This window comes from Zootermopsis nevadensis, unplaced genomic scaffold (genome assembly GCF_977971745.1).
Source record: "Zootermopsis nevadensis isolate Lab colony 2312 unplaced genomic scaffold, Znev_1.0 Znev_ptg000008l, whole genome shotgun sequence".
NCBI lineage: Eukaryota > Metazoa > Arthropoda > Insecta > Blattodea > Termopsidae > Zootermopsis > Zootermopsis nevadensis.
The window spans coordinates 8,815,300-8,834,194 of record NW_028259140.1 but is presented as its reverse complement, the minus strand read 5'-3'; the positions used below and the strand labels follow the sequence as shown (position 1 = coordinate 8,834,194).

General features: G+C 35.2%; 1 protein-coding gene and 1 long non-coding RNA gene across 3 annotated transcripts; one reads left to right on the top strand and one right to left on the bottom strand.

Moving 5' to 3' along the window:
* Window positions 1-3: 3 nt before the first annotated feature.
* Window positions 4-1,109, top strand: LOC110839378 (uncharacterized). The gene is made up of 2 exons (XR_002546448.2): window positions 4-369; window positions 916-1,109. It is a non-coding gene; the product is annotated as an uncharacterized LOC110839378 (long non-coding RNA).
* Mms19 (MMS19 nucleotide excision repair protein) lies at window positions 597-18,837 on the bottom strand. Of its 2 annotated transcripts, XM_022083526.2 has the most exons (19): window positions 18,600-18,837; window positions 17,710-17,948; window positions 16,165-16,309; window positions 15,591-15,778; window positions 14,683-14,844; window positions 12,747-12,963; window positions 11,852-11,964; window positions 11,357-11,477; window positions 10,259-10,457; window positions 8,977-9,071; window positions 8,322-8,487; window positions 7,458-7,655; window positions 6,502-6,619; window positions 4,990-5,158; window positions 3,320-3,602; window positions 2,791-2,944; window positions 1,855-2,022; window positions 1,229-1,309; window positions 597-1,021 (listed from the first exon to the last, which is right to left on the bottom strand). In XM_022083526.2, the coding sequence occupies exons 1-19, from the start codon at window positions 18,697-18,699 to the stop codon at window positions 902-904; spliced, it is 3,036 nt and encodes a 1,011-aa protein (XP_021939218.1). In that variant the 5' UTR covers window positions 18,700-18,837; the 3' UTR covers window positions 597-901. The 2 variants fall into 2 exon arrangements, with proteins under 2 accessions (XP_021939218.1, XP_087201124.1); XM_087344998.1 differs by lacking the exon at window positions 17,710-17,948 and having other exon boundaries at window positions 18,600-18,821.
* Between the last annotated feature and the right edge of the window lie 58 nt (window positions 18,838-18,895).

Sequence of the window (18,895 nt, the reverse complement as noted above, 5' to 3'; positions counted from 1 at the left end):
CATTTGGGCTATATTTCTTCTGGGCACAGACTGTGTTGTGAACGACATTAACCACAGATGACCTGAAATTTATTATGAAATAATTGTAATAAACACAATGGAATGATTTGGACTTCCGAACGATTATCGATAATAGAATGTATTAATATATTCTCGCGCAAGTCAAACTGAACGGTGTAAGCCGACCTGATCGGCCCAAGGACATTCTCGCTCAAGACAGCCACAATGGCTCTCTGCCAGCGTCGTCCTAGCACTAGGCAGCTGCCTACAATTGCGGAGGCCTACTATGGCGGTGGCCATTTGTGACAGAATCTGATTGTATTGCGCAGGATCAGGGTGAACTGAATAAAAAGTTGTGAAAGGAGAATGGTTTGTAGTCAATTTGTAGACGTCTGTCTAGGAACTTTCAAGACGCTTCCTGAATATAACCTACAATATGCTGCATTGTAATAATGTCCTTTAGGATTTGTGAAGGCCATGATTCAGTGTGCAAAATTTGAAATTAATGATGCAATGTCTAGAAATCAAGCCACAAAAACGAATAAAAAATAATTACTGTACAACAATTATTTAAAATTGTAAATTAATACAATCACTTTAAGGAATTCTGTAAATTAATTTTATTGTATTTAAATATAACTTTAATACTTCATGGCATAAACTGAAACCTGGTTTATGAGAAATATTGAGTGTTCAAATTAAAGTTATGAAATTCTCAAATTATTTTTACCCATACATTAAAATTTCCTTACAATTCCAGTATTTCAGGCCGGTATGCATCAATATTTATCACTTTTGTCAAACTGTCTTAATCTCACATCATGCAATTAAAAGTTGTATTTTTGCCAATTTTACTGAAAGATAAGGTTTTACAGTAACAAATGCAGAATGTGATGTAACATCATGTTTTGGCAGGTTCTCCTGGCGCACCAATGAGGTACCAGTGGGAACGAGCACACACTGCCTGCTGCCGTACTAATCTCTTGGGGTCATCCAAACAAGGTCCCAGCTCATGAACAGTCTGTTAACAAATAAAGGTGTTAGAAGATGTACAAAAGCTGAAAAAAACATTAATACATAAATGCTATTAAACAAATTTATGGGCTCAATATAGATTTTAATGTTGTGTGCCAGTGATTCACAAACTGTTCTGCAAGTAATTTCCCAACTAAACATCTACCATACTACACAGCACAACAACCCAGAAGACAGAGATCTTCATACTTACTTGTTGTTTATAAGGCAGAAGCAGCTGTGTGGGGTAAGCACACATTTTCTGCACACACTGTAGTGCAACAAGTCGGACTTTCTGCAACATCAGTAAGAGAGAACCATCAACAAAATATTTATTACTTTCAAATTATTCTTAATTATTGATTGAAACTGTTGGATACCAATCACACTTACACACTGAGGTGCATAAACACATCCCCCCCCCCCCCCCCCCCCGTACTCTTTGGTAATGGAACAAAGTGTTAACTCTACTATGCAACCTCTTTCTCAAAAATTCAGTATCCTTCTCAGTCTTCCAAATGACCACCTTCCAAGAGGTTTCCCCACCTAAATTCTGTACACGTCTTATGTTCCATTTAATACATTGTATATACACACACCATTATCCTTATTTATTTCAATGCCAATTTCTTTGTTAACTGTAAAATAATTTGTATTATAACTTTACTGTTTTATATTTTCACCTGCCACCTTAAATGTCTTCTGTATAAACATTAAATTCCATCCCTTTTAATGGAATATTCTAAAACAAATTAAAAGCACTGTTCGTGCCTTCTCTGGTTTTGGCGATAAGATTATTGTTTTTAACACACAAGTCAGTGGCTCTAATTTATGACTTACCAAGGAATCCTGAAATCGTGTTAACTGTAAGAACTTCGGAAGAAATGTCTGAATATGCTCTTCTAATACTGGCTGCTTTGATTCCAGAAGATCACATAATATTTCCAGAGTAGACAGTAATAAAACCACCTCTCTCTGTCCTAGTGATACCACAAGAAGAGGGATCAGCTGTAACAAATATTAAATTTCTTTCCATTAATTATTTCTTACTTTAAAATTCAAATACTGACTAAATGACAAATTAACCAATGCCATGGTTCAACACCTTCCTTCAGCAGTTGGTGGTTGTTGCTCAGCCTGCCAAAGATCCATTCCCTTCCATAAATTTTCCAATAAACTTTAGTATGAATGCATGTTGCATATCCCACATATCTCAGTATTCTTGATTTAATCACCCCATCAAGTAAAAACTGTAAACTTCTACAATATATAATTTTATTCAGTCTTCTCTTACTTCAGCTCATTTAGGCGCAAATAATATTCTCAGCACTTCATTCCAAAACAACATCAATATATATTCTTACCATGGAATGAAAAGCATAATGTAAAAAGGAGTATAAATTATGTGAAACCAAAAGCTGAAACTGAAAAGCTATCAACAGTTGTTATTTTTTTTTATATCTGCTGAGATAAATTCTCAGAATTCTGTTATGAAAGGAAACCCTAGAAAGGGGTATTAACTGTAACTGTAGTTTACTTTACAAATTTCAAAAGTTGTAATTTAATAACAAAACAAAAATAATAGAAATGTTACATACACAATCGGATGTCAACTTCTGTCCCATTTCTCACGATCCACAATTTACGACAGTTTCAGTTAAAATCTCCTAGGTTTGGGAACAAATTTCTAAAATCTTTGTAAACACAATAAATCCCTGTTTTTCCTATTTCTAATAAAGCTTTCATAAGTAACATTTAAAACAATTTATTACTTACTTCTGGTAAACTCATGGTTAGTACAACTCTTGGCACTCCCTGGAGCATATGAGCCAAGGCAATTAAAAAGTTACACTTCACAGCATCAAGTGCAAAATGATAATGTTCTACAAGTTTTGGAACAGTTTGGAAAAACCTCTGGCGATACAAAACCCTGGAGGAGAACACAATGATGATTGATCATATTAAGAATGCAGAACCATATGCAAGCTTAAGAAACTCACACCAATTTCTTACCAAATACATAAGTGGAAGGTATACTGACTCCCACTCTTTCACGTTTCTCTTGATAGTAACCGTGGGTAGACCAATGATAAATGGTAAAATTTTAATGCAAAGTGGTATTGTGAAAGGCAAATTGCAGTGGACCAATATTGGCCAAAATAAAATTCACCACAAAACTTTTAACCCCAAAAAAGAAAATTTCATCAAAGTCAATATATTAGTTTTCAGAATGAAACACATGGACAGATATATTATGTCTCATAATGTAAACCTATTTAAGCAACAGAAAATACATAAGACTGACCTGATATTGCAGTAGTTGTCAGAGTTCATATACTCATCATTTTCAGTCATAATCAATTTAAATCCTTCAGCTACACATGTACCAACAACAACATGGTTCAGCATACCAACGAACTTCTCTACCCATGTATCTGTCAGTCTATGGTCTCTCATAACAAGAGCTTTCGTAAGCCATGAAAATAAACTAACAGCATTGGTAGCCTTCATTACAGGAACACCATCTTGATTTAAAGTATCCATTAGCATTACCAACAGATCAGACAGCAATGTGGACAAATTTTCATCTGGAAAAAAAGCGATCAACAATATTATAACCTACTGAGAACTGACATTCATCCTAACATAACATGGTATAACTACAACAAAACAAGAACAGCCTATAATGATCATTTCATTATGGTGAGCAAAATAATCATCACTGTTACTTTCTTAATATTACATACCTGTAAAATGTCATATTAAATGAGACCTTTCCTCCTTCACCTTCATCATAACAATCAATTCCTAACTGGTCACCAATTTCTTTTTGTTGGCTACTCACAGCTTTACTTTTACAACTGTACCTTCAACCAGCCACCCTCTATAACTCTCCAGCCTAGGGGAAAAAAAAATCCACATTCCAGAATGGACTGTTCACATAATTTATCTTGATATCTTCAAGAAGAGAAAGTCAGGAGGTACAATAGTATGACATATTCTGCTCAGTACTAGCACCAAAATAACATTCCTGCAATGTGCACGCACATGGAATGGATACTGCTATATACCATTCTTCAGTCAGTGAACACCTGCTTTTCTGTCTCATTACATAAACCAAGCCATAATGAGCCAATTCAAAATCACTTCTGTGTACTGGAGATTCCAAGGAAACTGACAAGGAGAGTTTAACTTTAGAGTGGTCATATGATATCTGTTTGGGTGACAACCATGTAAGTGAAATACATACAAAATGAAAGAAAAAGACTGTATGTACAAGCTTATGCTGCTACTCATCAGAATAGTATTGGTCTGGTATATTGCTCATATTTGTTAGGACTATGATAATGTTTTTGGAACACAAGAGCTTGATGATCTTTATGCCCTGCACTCATTCCCTCCAAAATTTAAACAATGACATCTCCCACTGGGTCCCACCCGCCTACATCACTTCTCTCAGTTGATTCATGCTACCAATTGATCATACATATTGTTCTTAAAATGGCAGCCAATAACACTACAGATGATGTAACAGGTGTGACAGTACTTGTCTTCTGCTGTAGTCAGCTTGTCAACTGACAGCTGTGAACTGTCACTAGGGAAAGTTTCAGATTATGGTGCTGTAATATTACAGATGTTAAAAAATATGTTCCTTCAGATAACGTATATGTTTACACAATATTTTGAGGTCAGTAGTTGCACCAGAAATGTCTGATGTCATAACAAAGCATTTTCTGGTGTTCTTGAGGACTGGTCGAAGAATTTTGAGGGACTTCTTACTGTTCTGAAACAATAGCCAAAAAGAAACTTCAGAGACATGTCAATGCTCTCAAGCATTGGTAAGAGAAGTTGGTAAGAATTCTTACTGTCATCAAAGACAGGTTAAAAAGTAGGACTGTAAATGCTTTTCAATTGGGCAAAAATGTATAAGCTGATAAGGCAGTCTGGGCTGGGTGTGAATGCATTAAAACGTACCATCATGAGCTTTATTTACAATAGAAGCCACCAACCGAGCTGCACTTCTTGATGTAAGAGAATGTGATGTGTGAATGGCATGGGTTTTAAGTTGCATAACTAAGTGTGACAGTGACGGAATGTCTACATTCTGCCTGAGAGGACTTAGTAATGCTTCCAGTAACACCACCTGGAAAAAATAAATCCTATTATAAGGACAATAAAGCAATGACAGAGTTCTTTAATAGTTCCATCACATGGAAAAGCATGCTCATATGTGGACAGAACATTGTTAAATTTATATCTTGTTTTTAAAAAAATCCACAGGAAAAACTTCCTGCATGTCTTGAATACACATTGAGTATTGAAGGTACAAATATTTATAAGCGCAGAAATAAAACAGGCCTACTACAAATTCTGACAATGGGGTGGATTTTACCAAAACACATTTGAATGAAATATTTTCCTTCATTAACAGTAAAATGGTAAATTACACTATTAGAAGTAAATATAAATGTGAAAATATACAAAATGAATTCATAATGCATCACCTTGTATATGAATTGTTCACTATAAATGCATAATAAGACCACAGATCTGGTTATAAAAAGAATAAATTAGAGGGTGCACATACGAGGTGCTACCTAAAAGTTCAGGGAATTTGCCCATAACAATAAAATTGCTTATCATAACTCCTAGTTTCCACTGTCTCCTTCAAAGTAGTCCCCTTGGGCATGGATACAGCAATCCCAGCATTCTTTCCATGATTCCATGCATCCCTAGAAGTCAAGTGTGAGTGTTTTAAGCACCTCCTGTGATTCTGCCTGGATCTCCTCAATTGTGTCAAAACGATGGCCTTTCAATCAAAATTTCATTTTGGGGAACAGGAAAAAGTAGCAGGGGGCGAGGTCAGGCAAATAGGGTGGGTGGGGAACAACTGTCGTGTTTTTGGAAGCCAAAAACTGCCGAACAACAAGCAATGTGCGGGCAGGCGCGTTGTCGTGGTGGAGAACCCAGCTGTTGTTCTCCCACTTTTCCGGACGTTTACGCGTGGAATTCAAATTCCCCGAACTCTTGGGTAGCACCTCATATGTTGAATACCCAATATTTCAGAATCTGAAACAATAACTGACTGCACTTGTAACAGTAGCCAGCCAGCCAATTAGAGGACTTTCACCAACTGACAGACTAAATGTTTTGCAAGTTACAAGGCCTGTTAAAACATAAATATACAAAGTTTGCATATAATCCAAATATGTACTAGAGAAATTTAATGAGTATAGATTGTAATGCACATAGCTCTGATTCAGGAAATGAGGTCCTGTAAAGAAATTTGTATTCTAAGTGCAACAAACAAAACTGACAATCATCTGGTCAAAATGTATGTCTATCATATTAACAAGATGGAAATACACTAAATGATGCACACTAATTTGATATATACTGTTAATCACTGTACAGATTATATTTAAATTATACTACATTATCAATGCCACAAACATTCAAAGAATGAATTCATGGAGAGTAACTTACAGAGTGAGTTAGATGCTGTGATGATGATGATGCCTCAAGCGGCCTGACATTCTCTTCAAAACTTGGCCCAGAATCCAAAAAACACGGAATAAACTTTGCCACTATATCAGACTGAACACTGAAACAAACAAGGGAAGAATATCAACAAGTTAAAGAGACAATGTTATAGACAGCAGATCCAAAATATTATCAACAGGATCACAGGAACAAACACACTGCAAAGTAGTCTGAAGAATTCAAGTTTGTTTCTTCATCTAACCTTTCAACCCGACATTTACACAGGTCATTTTAAAATGATTGCCATTACTGCAGTGGGGCAGTGCTGCATGTGTCAGCCTGTTTCTGCAAGTATATGATCAGTGTAATATGTTGTACAGCACACCCTTGCCATTCTTGAAAATCCCACAAACGGTAAAACTGTGATGCACAATTTTAAATGTAATTTTTTAAAATAATTTTAATTTTTCCAACTTTATTTATACTTGTAAGTCATACATTAGTCATTCTGTTGGGAAGCACATTCCACTTACATCAAAATTTGTATACATTTTCTGATAAGATAAAGCACAAATATGTAACACAACTCCACTGTAATGTATTCTACAGCATTCACATTGCAGGGCAATATTAATAAAGTCTATGCAAACTAAGAAGCAAACAAATTAGTATTTTAGGGTTTAACATTCATTAGAAATACAAATTTCTATATACCACCATATTTACCCAATTTGTAATCAATGTTGTTTAACGAGGCATCGTTTTGTCATAACTTAGCAAAATAAAATGCTCCTGAGAGTTACCACTGGCCTCCAGAACCAGATTATATCCAAGCTTTCTCAGAAACCTAAGAGCCAATTACTTTACTTACCAAATTCATAATTCTATGAACACACAAGTTATGATGCTCTACTTTAAATTCTGGAATATGCAACATCATTCATTGTATGTGGAATTACCTTTCTGACTGGTTCCTTAAAATTGTGCTGACAATTTTGGCACTGTCAACTAAGAGGTCTTCATTATGGAATATTTGGGGATGTTTGTCCTCCCAAATACCATGCAGCCACCATGAGACAAGCCGAGATATGGCATCACATTGCACGCACAAATATCTGTGCAGCTTGGAGTCACATTCTGGTTCTTCAACTAACTTTCTACAGAACAATAAGCATACAGTATTAAGGGATATAAATAAATGCACAAGTGAACATAAGTTGTTGTCCGAAAGAAATTAAATGTTACCATGCACAAATTTTAAATTTTTACAATGGAAACACTAAAAGAGAAGATTATCAAATTAAAAATAAAGGATACATTAGTAAAGACACATGTTTGAACAGTTAACCTTGGATTCCTTTCTGAGCATGACAGATGAAAGTGCTGAATATACCATTGGGAAAACCATGGAACAGTAGGTGAAATAAAACAATGGAAGATATAAAGTCAGAATAGGAAAAGAGTAGCTGCAGATATAAGAGAAGTGCCTATGTGGAAAACAGAAGAGTAAGACCTAGACCCACATTCATCCTTTATCAACTCGCAGACTGTCAGATATAAATGATGTAAATTTACTAAAACATAAAGAAAATAATAAAAAACGCTCCTAATTTACAGCTTCATATGCTACTCATTAGTTTTCCTCAAAATGTTTAATTTATTTCTCATTATTTACTTGAAATTAAATATCTAATTTAGGTGGTGACAATAGTTTCATTACAGTGACACACAAAATGTACAGAGCCTACATAAAACACACTACAAAGCCACGGTAGTCTAAATTTTCAAACGTCAGCACAATTCTGACACACAAGTATCCTTACCTAAGACTTTTAATTCCTGCACTACATTCATCTGCCTGAAATTTTCCAGTGATGAAACTGAGAATTTGAGGGACTATGCAGGCTGTAAATGATTCTTCTACAGCAATTGCACATAAGGCATCCATACAACGAGCGAGTATCAGAGCATTAGAGGCATCTCCAGAACCTGAACATAATACAGAACACAAACTTTTAGGAAAAGCAAATATACACCACTCAACAAACTGTCAAAAGCAAATGACACTAAATTTTTATGAAGTAATAACCACACCAATGCCTTTGCATGATTCAAAATGTTGAGAGTTAATAAAAGAATAAATGAGATAAATGTAAATGACAAAAATGTGATTTATCATACTGATCACAGGATACAGAATGACAAATCATAATGCAATAAAAATAGAGAAAAACTGGGAAAAACATAATCAGTAAACAGTTAAAAAACAAAAACAAAGAATGCATGAAAAGTGAAAGGACTGCACAAAAACCTGAATATATCAGAATCCTACTGCAGAATTTATCCAGAGGGACTGAGTAAAACAATCAAAATCAGTTAGAACAGAAAGTGCTCCACCTGATCAGATGCCTCATTCACCTAAACAACCTCAGATACTTAATTCAAGTCACTTGCAAACTTCATTATGGAAATTATTACCTTCAAGCAACTGCAGTTTTGACAATACAGCTGCCTCCATTACTTCATCAGGATATAATTTGGCCAATTCTTTTAAACAAGCACTAACTTCCTGTCTGAAAGAAAAGACACTTTTAACATGCAGTACACAATTTCCTGTCATTCTTTATACTACTCAATGAAGTAAATGATTAATTATCCAGGTTAGACTAGCCAGATGCGACAAAGTTGCATGTAACTTCCAAACTGTAATTAACCCTTTCACTGCAACACCTCACCTTACGCAACAAAACTCAGCTTTAGTCCACATAAAAGACTGGTCTTTTCCTGTTGCTGCTACATTCAACTTTACTCTCCGAGTGCTGCCATCTAATGTGAAGAGCGTTAAGTTGTACAAAATGTCATTAAGCTGCTGAAAATTCTTTTTTTGTTTTTGTTTTGAGTAACTTTAACACATGCGGCAACATTTCTCAATTTTAAGTGGTTAAAAGGCTGTAAACATTACATTCAGAATTTGATCAGTCTGTTGGTAATTTTTGTTATTTTTATTCATACATGTATACACTAACCTGACTCTCAAAATGAGTTCCAATCCTTACCTTAAAATTACACTCTTTTAACAAAGCAGTGAAAAAATAATAAATACCATAAGGGTTAACTCACATACTCCAGATGAACTAATCATGTCAACCAAGAACAAGTAATATATGTGTTATCTCTATCCTACCAAAAGGTCAGTCTGCAGCCACAATTAAATCAGGAACAGTAAGATAACTTTCAAATCGTAACACAGGTAACCCTCGTTCCTGAAAATTTCTACATATAATAAAAACACATAAAACAGAAAACATATATAACAATCATCATATTATGTTAAACTGGTGCCGGAATTCTTTGATGCTAAGCTTGTATCATCTGCATCACATTCCCTGATCTATACAGAGATTTGATATATGTATTAAGCTTTAAAATTTGGACACAGAATACTGATGCTCCTCATAATACTGAAATAAAACCACGGATATGTGAAAATGTGGATAGCCAAAGTGCATATAATGAGTCTCCTGTACTGAAGCTAGAAATCTAAAACTCTGCAGAACTTACAATCCATCCACATAATGCACAAACCTTCCAAGTGTAATTACATGGTAGATAGCTGATAGCACACACTGACCCTATCCACATCAATCTAGAGACATTAAATCAAAAGTCCAATTAATCTATAAAGCTTTTCAAGAGAAGTTTCATAAAAGATATCTAAATACTAAACTATTTTCTTTTCTTACGTTTCACAACTACCCACCTGACCTGAGAAGAATCTTCCTGCTTCACACAGGTACACAGAAGTTCATACAATTCCGATCTTGCCTCACAACTTAAGGACCTTGCTGCGATTAAGAGACCATGAATACCTTCCAACCGAATCTCAGGTTTCACATGATGTGCTGCATTCATATACACGTTGCAAATGTCTGCCCATACTGCAGCCAGGTCAGAAGTGCCTGAAATGTGTGGGCATCATAAATCAAAAATACTGTGTAACATAATGGTTGCCTAATATTATTTTTTTTAAAAAAATGCATTTCAAAGACATGGTAACATTGCTCTTGTAGAGCACTGTTCATGACACAGAAGTTGGCCTTTATTCCAATATGTGTGCTACTTGTCTTGCACACCTTAACCTACTCAATTTCATCAGCCTAAACATTATAAAGCTCCAAGTTTTCCAGCTTCTACTTTATCCATTTCTCTGTTAGTTCAATATCATTCTGTCCTAATGTTCTCCTCAGTACTAAGTTTCCAAACACTTGGTGACTGAAGAAGTCTTACAACCATACAGATATAATCCTAAAACACTGCATACTGCAGTATATTGATATATAAAATCATGCATATAAACAAAACTGTTTACACATTAAATAACACTATATGCAACTATCACCTTAAATATTTCTTTGTTAAATACATAATTAATAAATCACCAAAAAATTAAATTACACATTTATGCAAAGCAAGGAAAAAAAAACTTAAACAAAACTGCATACATATACAAATTTTGGGTGTAAACATCCCATCCAAAATGTGCCTTCAAGGTTAAATATAAAGATGAAAAATATTTCTAGATGGACATTTATGACTTCCATTCTTCTACCTCACAGAGAAGTTACAAAATAGAACACATTTATACAAATATGACATGTCACAGTATATTTTTCAGGATATGAAATACACATCCATAAAACTTTTTAGTTAATATATTTTCATGTTAATAAACTTAATTTAAATATTTTGGTTGACCCACATGAGATTTTATTTATTTTTATATTATTCTTAAAAGTCAGATGCAGCTTTTTTCACATAAATACTGTAGTTGTATGTATTACACTATATTTGTCCTTACTCATGGGAGTGACATGTTGTTCTTCACACACTGCAAGAAATGCAGTAAGAGTCTGCAACAGAATGACCTTCTCCTCCAGAGAAGACCCTTTATGATACTGGATCAACAGCAACGGTGCCACCTACAAACGAATATAATTAATATTTGAGGAACCTGTCATCAGAGAAATTGCAAAAATAGTTAGCACTAGCCTTACAGTTCTTAAAGACTCTAAAATGAGTTGGATCCAAAAGTCAAATTCCATGCGATTCTGGAACTGTGTAAAAAAACCTGAGCCATGCTGAGAATTAATAAACCTTTGTTAAAAATTAATATTCTGAACATGAATAAGAAAAAAGCACAGAGTGAATGTTGTATATGTAAGACAGGCATTAATATATAATTAAAATCAGTGCAACATATCAAACATTAAGTGTATTCATTTACAGCATATAAGGCAATGGAAAAAATATGCTACAAATTTCACACAGTCAAGTGTAGATGTTCTTAACATACCACAGTGATAATTTGATGGCAAGCTGCAGCTGAGGCTTGGGTAATTGTAAGCAGCATTCGAGCAGTTGGAAGAAATAAACTTAACTGCACACCCTGTAATTCTTGACAAGCAGCTGTGAACACAAATGGTCACTCCCATTATGTTACTGGTATGTACAGAGGATGTAGAATATAGAACCTCTACTCATTTTAATATCAAACTTGTTTAAGCTGGTGTATCAATATTTCATAAATGACACTGTGGAGATTGAATGACAGGACAACCATTACAACAGGTACAGAAGAAATGTATTAATTTTTAAAATGTTTGTATAGTTTGCTTAACATACTGAAAACCAGTGTAGCTGAGTCAACTATAAGATCACCAATGAATCAGCCATAATGCAGCCGAGTCCTTCCTGAGAAGCCAACAGTCGCTCAGCCACTCAAAAAATTTCAAACATGTTATGGAACCCAAAGGTTCATTACCATGTTAACAAGATCCAGCCACTGGTCGCCATCCTGAGCCAGATGAATCCAGTCCATACCATCCCATCCTTTCTCTCTAAGATCCTCCCACCTACATATACGTCTTCCCAGTGGTCTCCCTCTTTCTGCATTGCCTCTTCCCTCCAATAGTCTACATGCCCTGCCCATCTTACCATCTTTGACATAATCTGCCTAATTGTATTTGGCGAGGAGTATAACTTGTGAAGCTCCTCATTATGCAACATTCTCCAGCTTTCTATGATTTCATTCCTCTTAGGTTCAAATATTCTTTTCAGCACCCTGTTCTCAAACACCCTCAGTCTATGTTCCTCCCTTAGCAACACAGACCAAGTTTCATACCCATACAAAACTACAAGCAAAATTCTGTGCTTGATCAGTAACAATGTTAGTGTCTTTTGCAACTTACCGCTGATGACATTTTCCAAAATCTTATGCAACAACTTTGCTTGGTCCTTGCTAATAGGTACAACAGACAGCATGTTAATTAGTTCTTTGAGTGCTGCAAGAGCTTCCTTACACACATCCTTGTCTGATCCAGGAACCACTTCTCGATGAAGTGACTGGAACAAATCACACAGATTCTCCTCCATTCCCTCTACTGAGAAGGCCTTGCAACTTTCTTGCTGGAAGCAAAAAAGAGGAATTTTCATCTACCACCATTCTTACACTTTTAAACTTCACCAACAAAACACAAGAACAGTCACTTTGACTTAATAGTAGATATGAGATAACATTAAAACTTAAAAAACGTTATCATGTTATCCTAACATCAGAAAGTCACTAGATTCTATTTTTGGCCAGATTCAAATAATTACACAATAATGATGATAACAATTGAGAGATTGCCTCAGACTGACAATTCTATACAGAAATTTCACAGTATCTAGGTTAAAAGGTAAAGTTTGTCCCACTATACGCCATGTAGGCGTTTGGGGTGAGTGGAGGTATAGCTCCTCTCTTCCTTGATCTCAGCACTAGATGGGGTGAGTGGTCAGCATCACGCCCCGGCCGGCTTTATCCCCGGGAAAGGACCCCGGTACCCATTGTAGAGGAGGCTGGGTGGGCCCCAGAGCCGGTCTGGACGCAGAGGCTAGAGGAAAAATCCTCTGCCCCCGTCGGGGATCAAACCCCGGTCGTCCAGCCCGTAGCTAGTCACTATACTGACTGAGCTATCCCAGCTCATACAGTATCTAGGTTAGTACTGTATTATGTTTGGTGCACCAATAATGCAAAAAAGCATTTTCATATATATACTTCACATAAAAACATTAAAATACCTCTTTATAACATAAATCAAAAGATTTCAAAGTGGGAACTACTTTCTTCACACATATATGCAGGAAAAGGTTTTTCTCCAAATAACAACTGAATTTCTAGAGTGTTAGTTTTGAAACATAATAGGTTCTGTTACTAATTCATGATTATAATCATATCATTTTAACATTTTATTCCCTTGTAAGACAACCCGCCGGCCGCAGTGGCCACACGGTCTGAGGCATGGACCTTGTGCGCCTGGCCGCTGGGACAGTGGGTTCGAGTCCTACTCAAGGCATGGATGTTTGTCCGTGTTTTTCTGTGTTTGTATAGGTAGGGGCCTTGCGTCGGGCTGATCACGCATCCAAGGAGTCCTACCATTGTCCAAATAGACCAAAATTAATAAATAAAAACCTCGACACCTACGAGCAAAAGAGGATATAGAGAGAGAAAGAAAGAAAGAAAGTAAGACAACCCATGACAACATTATTTACAAACTAACTTCATAGAGCAGAATTTTCTTTTAAAGTTGACAGTTACTCAGTCAACCTACAGATCCACTAATTTTAATGATTACAAAGTTCAATGCTATATTTATAAGACTCAACTAACTGGCCCTGTCTCAAGCCAGTTCAAGCCATTACTCCTTCTGATTAATCTCTATGAATAATGTGAATTATTATATACAGATTATAGTATTGTAGTGGACGTTAACCATGGCTCACCATACCACTGAATAAACCACATTTCAACTGAATATACAGATGAATAAACTGAATAAATGGCTCCATGTATCATATAATTTTAATGTCTTCTATATTCTTCAACTACAAATTTTAATTTAATGTGCTTTTGTTAATTCAAATATAACTGCAAAAATGTTAGATATAATAACAAATTGATAAAAAAAGTTACATTTCCATTAAGGTCATCCATGTAATAAATTAATTAAACTCCATGCATACTCATAAGCACGTGGCCAAATGCAGCCTGCAAACCATAGCATAGCTTTAAATAAACACTTTCCTGAAAAAAATTAAAAAGTGTTCATTTACAATAGCCTGAACTGACAAAGTATTATCCCTTACCAGTAATCGAAGAGAATCAAGCTTCGCTATGCGGAGTTTAGAGTCCAACTTCTCTAACAACAATGGAATGCAGAACTCTGCAAAAGCAGGTGTGGCTACAAGGCATGGTAAAAGAGCAGCTGCCAAGTCATCACGAGTAACTGTGTTTGGGTTGTTGGGAACCTGTTACAGATAAATACATTAACTTAATTATCTCTTAGCAAAGAAACTAAACTTACATACTCAGGACATAGGTCTTACATAAATTACTTACAGCACAAATGCAGAAAACTCATATGATTCTGAATAATCTATCCAATTAATATAACTGCAGACACTTAAGAATCAGTTCACAAGGCAATAAAACCTTTCTTATGCACAAGACTTAGTATTTTCTATTCAAGCAAATCAACTCATAGACCAGACTTTCCGCACTTCTATCTAGCCACTTAACATGGGGCACTTTCTACTACATTAATCAAATATTTGCAGCAATAAAAATTTATTCTTAAATATTTGTAATACATTCACTGCAACCTTAACTAGTGGTAGACATCCCAGGATCCAATGGATTTTTAGGGATTTGTGTGCACTTTGAAACAACTGTAAACACACTTGATAATTGCTGGATTAACCCATAAAAGAGTCATAATACATGAATAAAAGATAATACATATTAAAATATAATTTTCATAAACTTAATAAAGTTAACTTTTCTGAAACCAACACCCTTGAGGATGAGATAACTTAGGAAAGCATGTTCTGATGAACTCCAGCCTTTGAAGTTCACAGCAGCAAGGAAGAAACTGGGAAAAATATTAGGAAATCCTGAAAGAATGGAATTATCCATAGCAAAGTTCTTGGTAATGTAAAGCATTCTAAACAATCATTACATTATTCTGTCTACATTAAGATGTTTTTATACTCACTGAATAAAAATCAACAGGAAAGTAGCATGCCAGTACTTCAAACATCTCCTCTGTTAGATGGCCGAGAGGAAAAGTTTTAATGAAGTGTGGAAGCATGCCAAACAGCAACAACAAGTTGTGTGGATCTCGCTCACCATCGACCATTGATATCACGCCAAAAACAAAGTCAGGACCAAGCAGCTTTAATTCTGTAACAGACATTTTAGTATTAGGAACAGAATAACATCACATACTTTGTTTGAAGAATTTTTGACAAATAAATTCATAATGAAATGACTGATTATAAGAAATTATTTTGCCACTTTCAGAAATAACAACCCTCTTAGCATGAAAACCTGACACATATACCTAGTATGGTACTTCATGCAAAGATCCATTACACTGTTATCCTACCAAGTTAGAGCCAAGAATATGCCACATAATACAATTATCTTTCCTGATCACACAATCATAATTTCATATTTTACCACAATATTGTAAATATTCTTATGAAATGTATACAACGTATGTCATGTATATTTTGAGGAAAGAAACAGGTGTACTGTTAAAATAGACTGTTTATAACATTACCTACCTTTGCTGTAATTTTTAATAAATACTTGAAGTATTTTATAGATAGTGCTACGGTCTGGTTGCTTATGAGATTGACAATGAACGTGCTGAAACATTGCAGTCACTATCTGTGCTGGGGCATCTTCTGGAAGGTTATTCATTTGTACCTGTAACACACACATTTGTATAATACCCCTATAACTTTAAAATGGGGCCAAGTAAGTCCACCAAAATTGATCACCATTTGTAATTATCAAATTTAGGGAAACACTTCCACTTAGAAACAAAGCAAACATTTATGGTAAGAAAATATTATATAAAATAATCAGCAATGCAAAAGTCAAAGACAGTTAGACTCTTGGTTTATTTAATAACACTTTCCCAACTGAACATGCCATGGCCAATTCTAGAGTACTATAGTTAGACAGGAAACATGTAAAGCATTACAAAACACAAATGTATCCAGAGGGCTAATAAAGAGAATAAAGAAAATTTATTAATAATGTGAACACTGTAATCACAGATGGCAAGAAAATAAAAGTTTCTATACATATATACAGGTTAGACAGTGAATTATTTAATGATAATGGCTGAGGTAGTAAGGAGAGTAACAGATGAATAAGAGAATGGAATACAAAGAATTATGGTATAAGCAGATGGCAGAGAAAAGCAACTCAGACAAGAAATTTCAATTGGATATTAGAGTAAGACTGAATAAAATGTAAATTTGGATAAATACAACTGAGATACACTTTCAATACTAGCAGGCACTAAAAGGAGAGCCTGATATAGGGAAATGTTTAATAAATTTAATATTCTTCCACTAGCCATTATCATTTGAAGTGCACAATATAAAAAATTTCAAACAAACTCGGATATCCACAACATAAGTAAAAGATACAGATACAACCTTCACATGCCAAATACTAAACTCGGTAAATATCAAATATGAGTTTCACTATACAGAATTAAGCTATTTAATAATCTCCCCACCCCAATTAATAAAAAGTCTGGATTATAATATAAAGAAATCTGAACCAGCACTAAATAGTATCTCCTATCTCACTCCTTTCATTCTATAGAAGAATATACCTCAACCAAAAATTCTTAACTACTATAAATACATGTAAGCAATAGTGGTTATGCTTTCTTGTATAATTATTTTTTTCATAATACTGTAGTTGACTGTATATTACTGTCATAACTATGTAATTTATATTTGTATTAGAAACAAGTATTGTATTTGTGCTATGACATGTTCTTTATCCTTGGCTTGGGCCTATGAAGGATCTATGGAATGTAACTAAATTCCATTCTAAGTAGTGACACTTCATTTCTTCAGCCCTGAAGATGGATGCAGTATGTTTCTCAAAAACAGTGGTATCCACCTACAAATAAACATGGCGTCACAATGCAGAAGACCACCATCAACATAACAAATCCTTCAGTAAAATACATCATGTTCCCAAGTTTACCAAATGCTGATATGTGAGGTGTGCGCTTGCTACATCGAACAGTAAACGTATTCAAAACCAAACTGATTGTGAGTAAATTTGTATGTACATACAATTGCAAGAATTCCTTGCAAAACTGCTGGAATAACTGAGTTATGGTCCTTAAGGCGATCACAGAAGAAAGCTGTCATGAAACGTAATTCTTTTTCTTGCAGACAATCTTGTGGCAGGTTTTGGATAACCTCTGCTAGAATTTGTGTTCCTTTTACTCTCAACTCTGGTTTTTTGTCTGTAAGTACAGGTCCCAATTTTTCTACTAACTTCAAAAGATCTGCACTCTGACTCTTGACACCTGAAGCATAGAATGGTAAAAATGTTTTACATATGCTGCTTAAAATCATCAGTTGATAAATTTGAGGCAGACTTATGGTTATGGTTAATTTCCACACCTACAAATTATTATGTTAATGAGACTTCTGTCCTCCTCCAAATATTATTACTTACTTCTTGGCTCTACTGACATTGAAGGACCTTTGCCACCTCACATGTGGGAAGTTTCTTAAGATACTTAGACATGTGGTAAAACTCCTTGGACAAGTAATCAGCCCATCACAAGGCCTCTAGCATGCATTGAGAGGGATTTGAACCCACAATCCCAGTGCCCAAGCAATCAAGGCCCACATACTACACAGCCATTGTGACCAGCAACAAACCTTTTTAAAATTATCAAATCAAAGGGGTTGGGTGGCTGGAAGGCTTATGAGAAAACTTGACGGATTTTAGAAAAGATGGGGAGAATGGGTCTCCAGAAATATGTGGTGCGAGAGTTTGGGCTGGATTGATCTAGCTCAGGATAGGTAATGAACCTTAAGATTCCATAAAATACGAGGTTCTTGATTAACTGAGCTTATCAAAAGAATGTTGGATGCAATGTTTATTAGTTTGTTAATGAACTTTCGACGAACAAAACACTCCAAAATACACAACGTTCAATAATATTCACCATTTGCAAAATCGGAACACTTGTTCCTAAAATGTTTATCTTCCACAACTGTTTCATTTATCATACCATTAAACCATTCACTATCCCATTCCACCTCCATTTTTGTTGCCTCGAAAGATAATATTTGAATTACAGCAATTATTATCACAGACTATTCGAGTCCACCTGTCTCCCACAATAGCAATCAAATTCCCCCATGTTCATAACCACTATGTTGGTACATGCGGACACAACCACAGATTGCCAATTGTCAGGAATCATGCTCTATTGTTCGGGTTGTATTACTAAGGCCATCG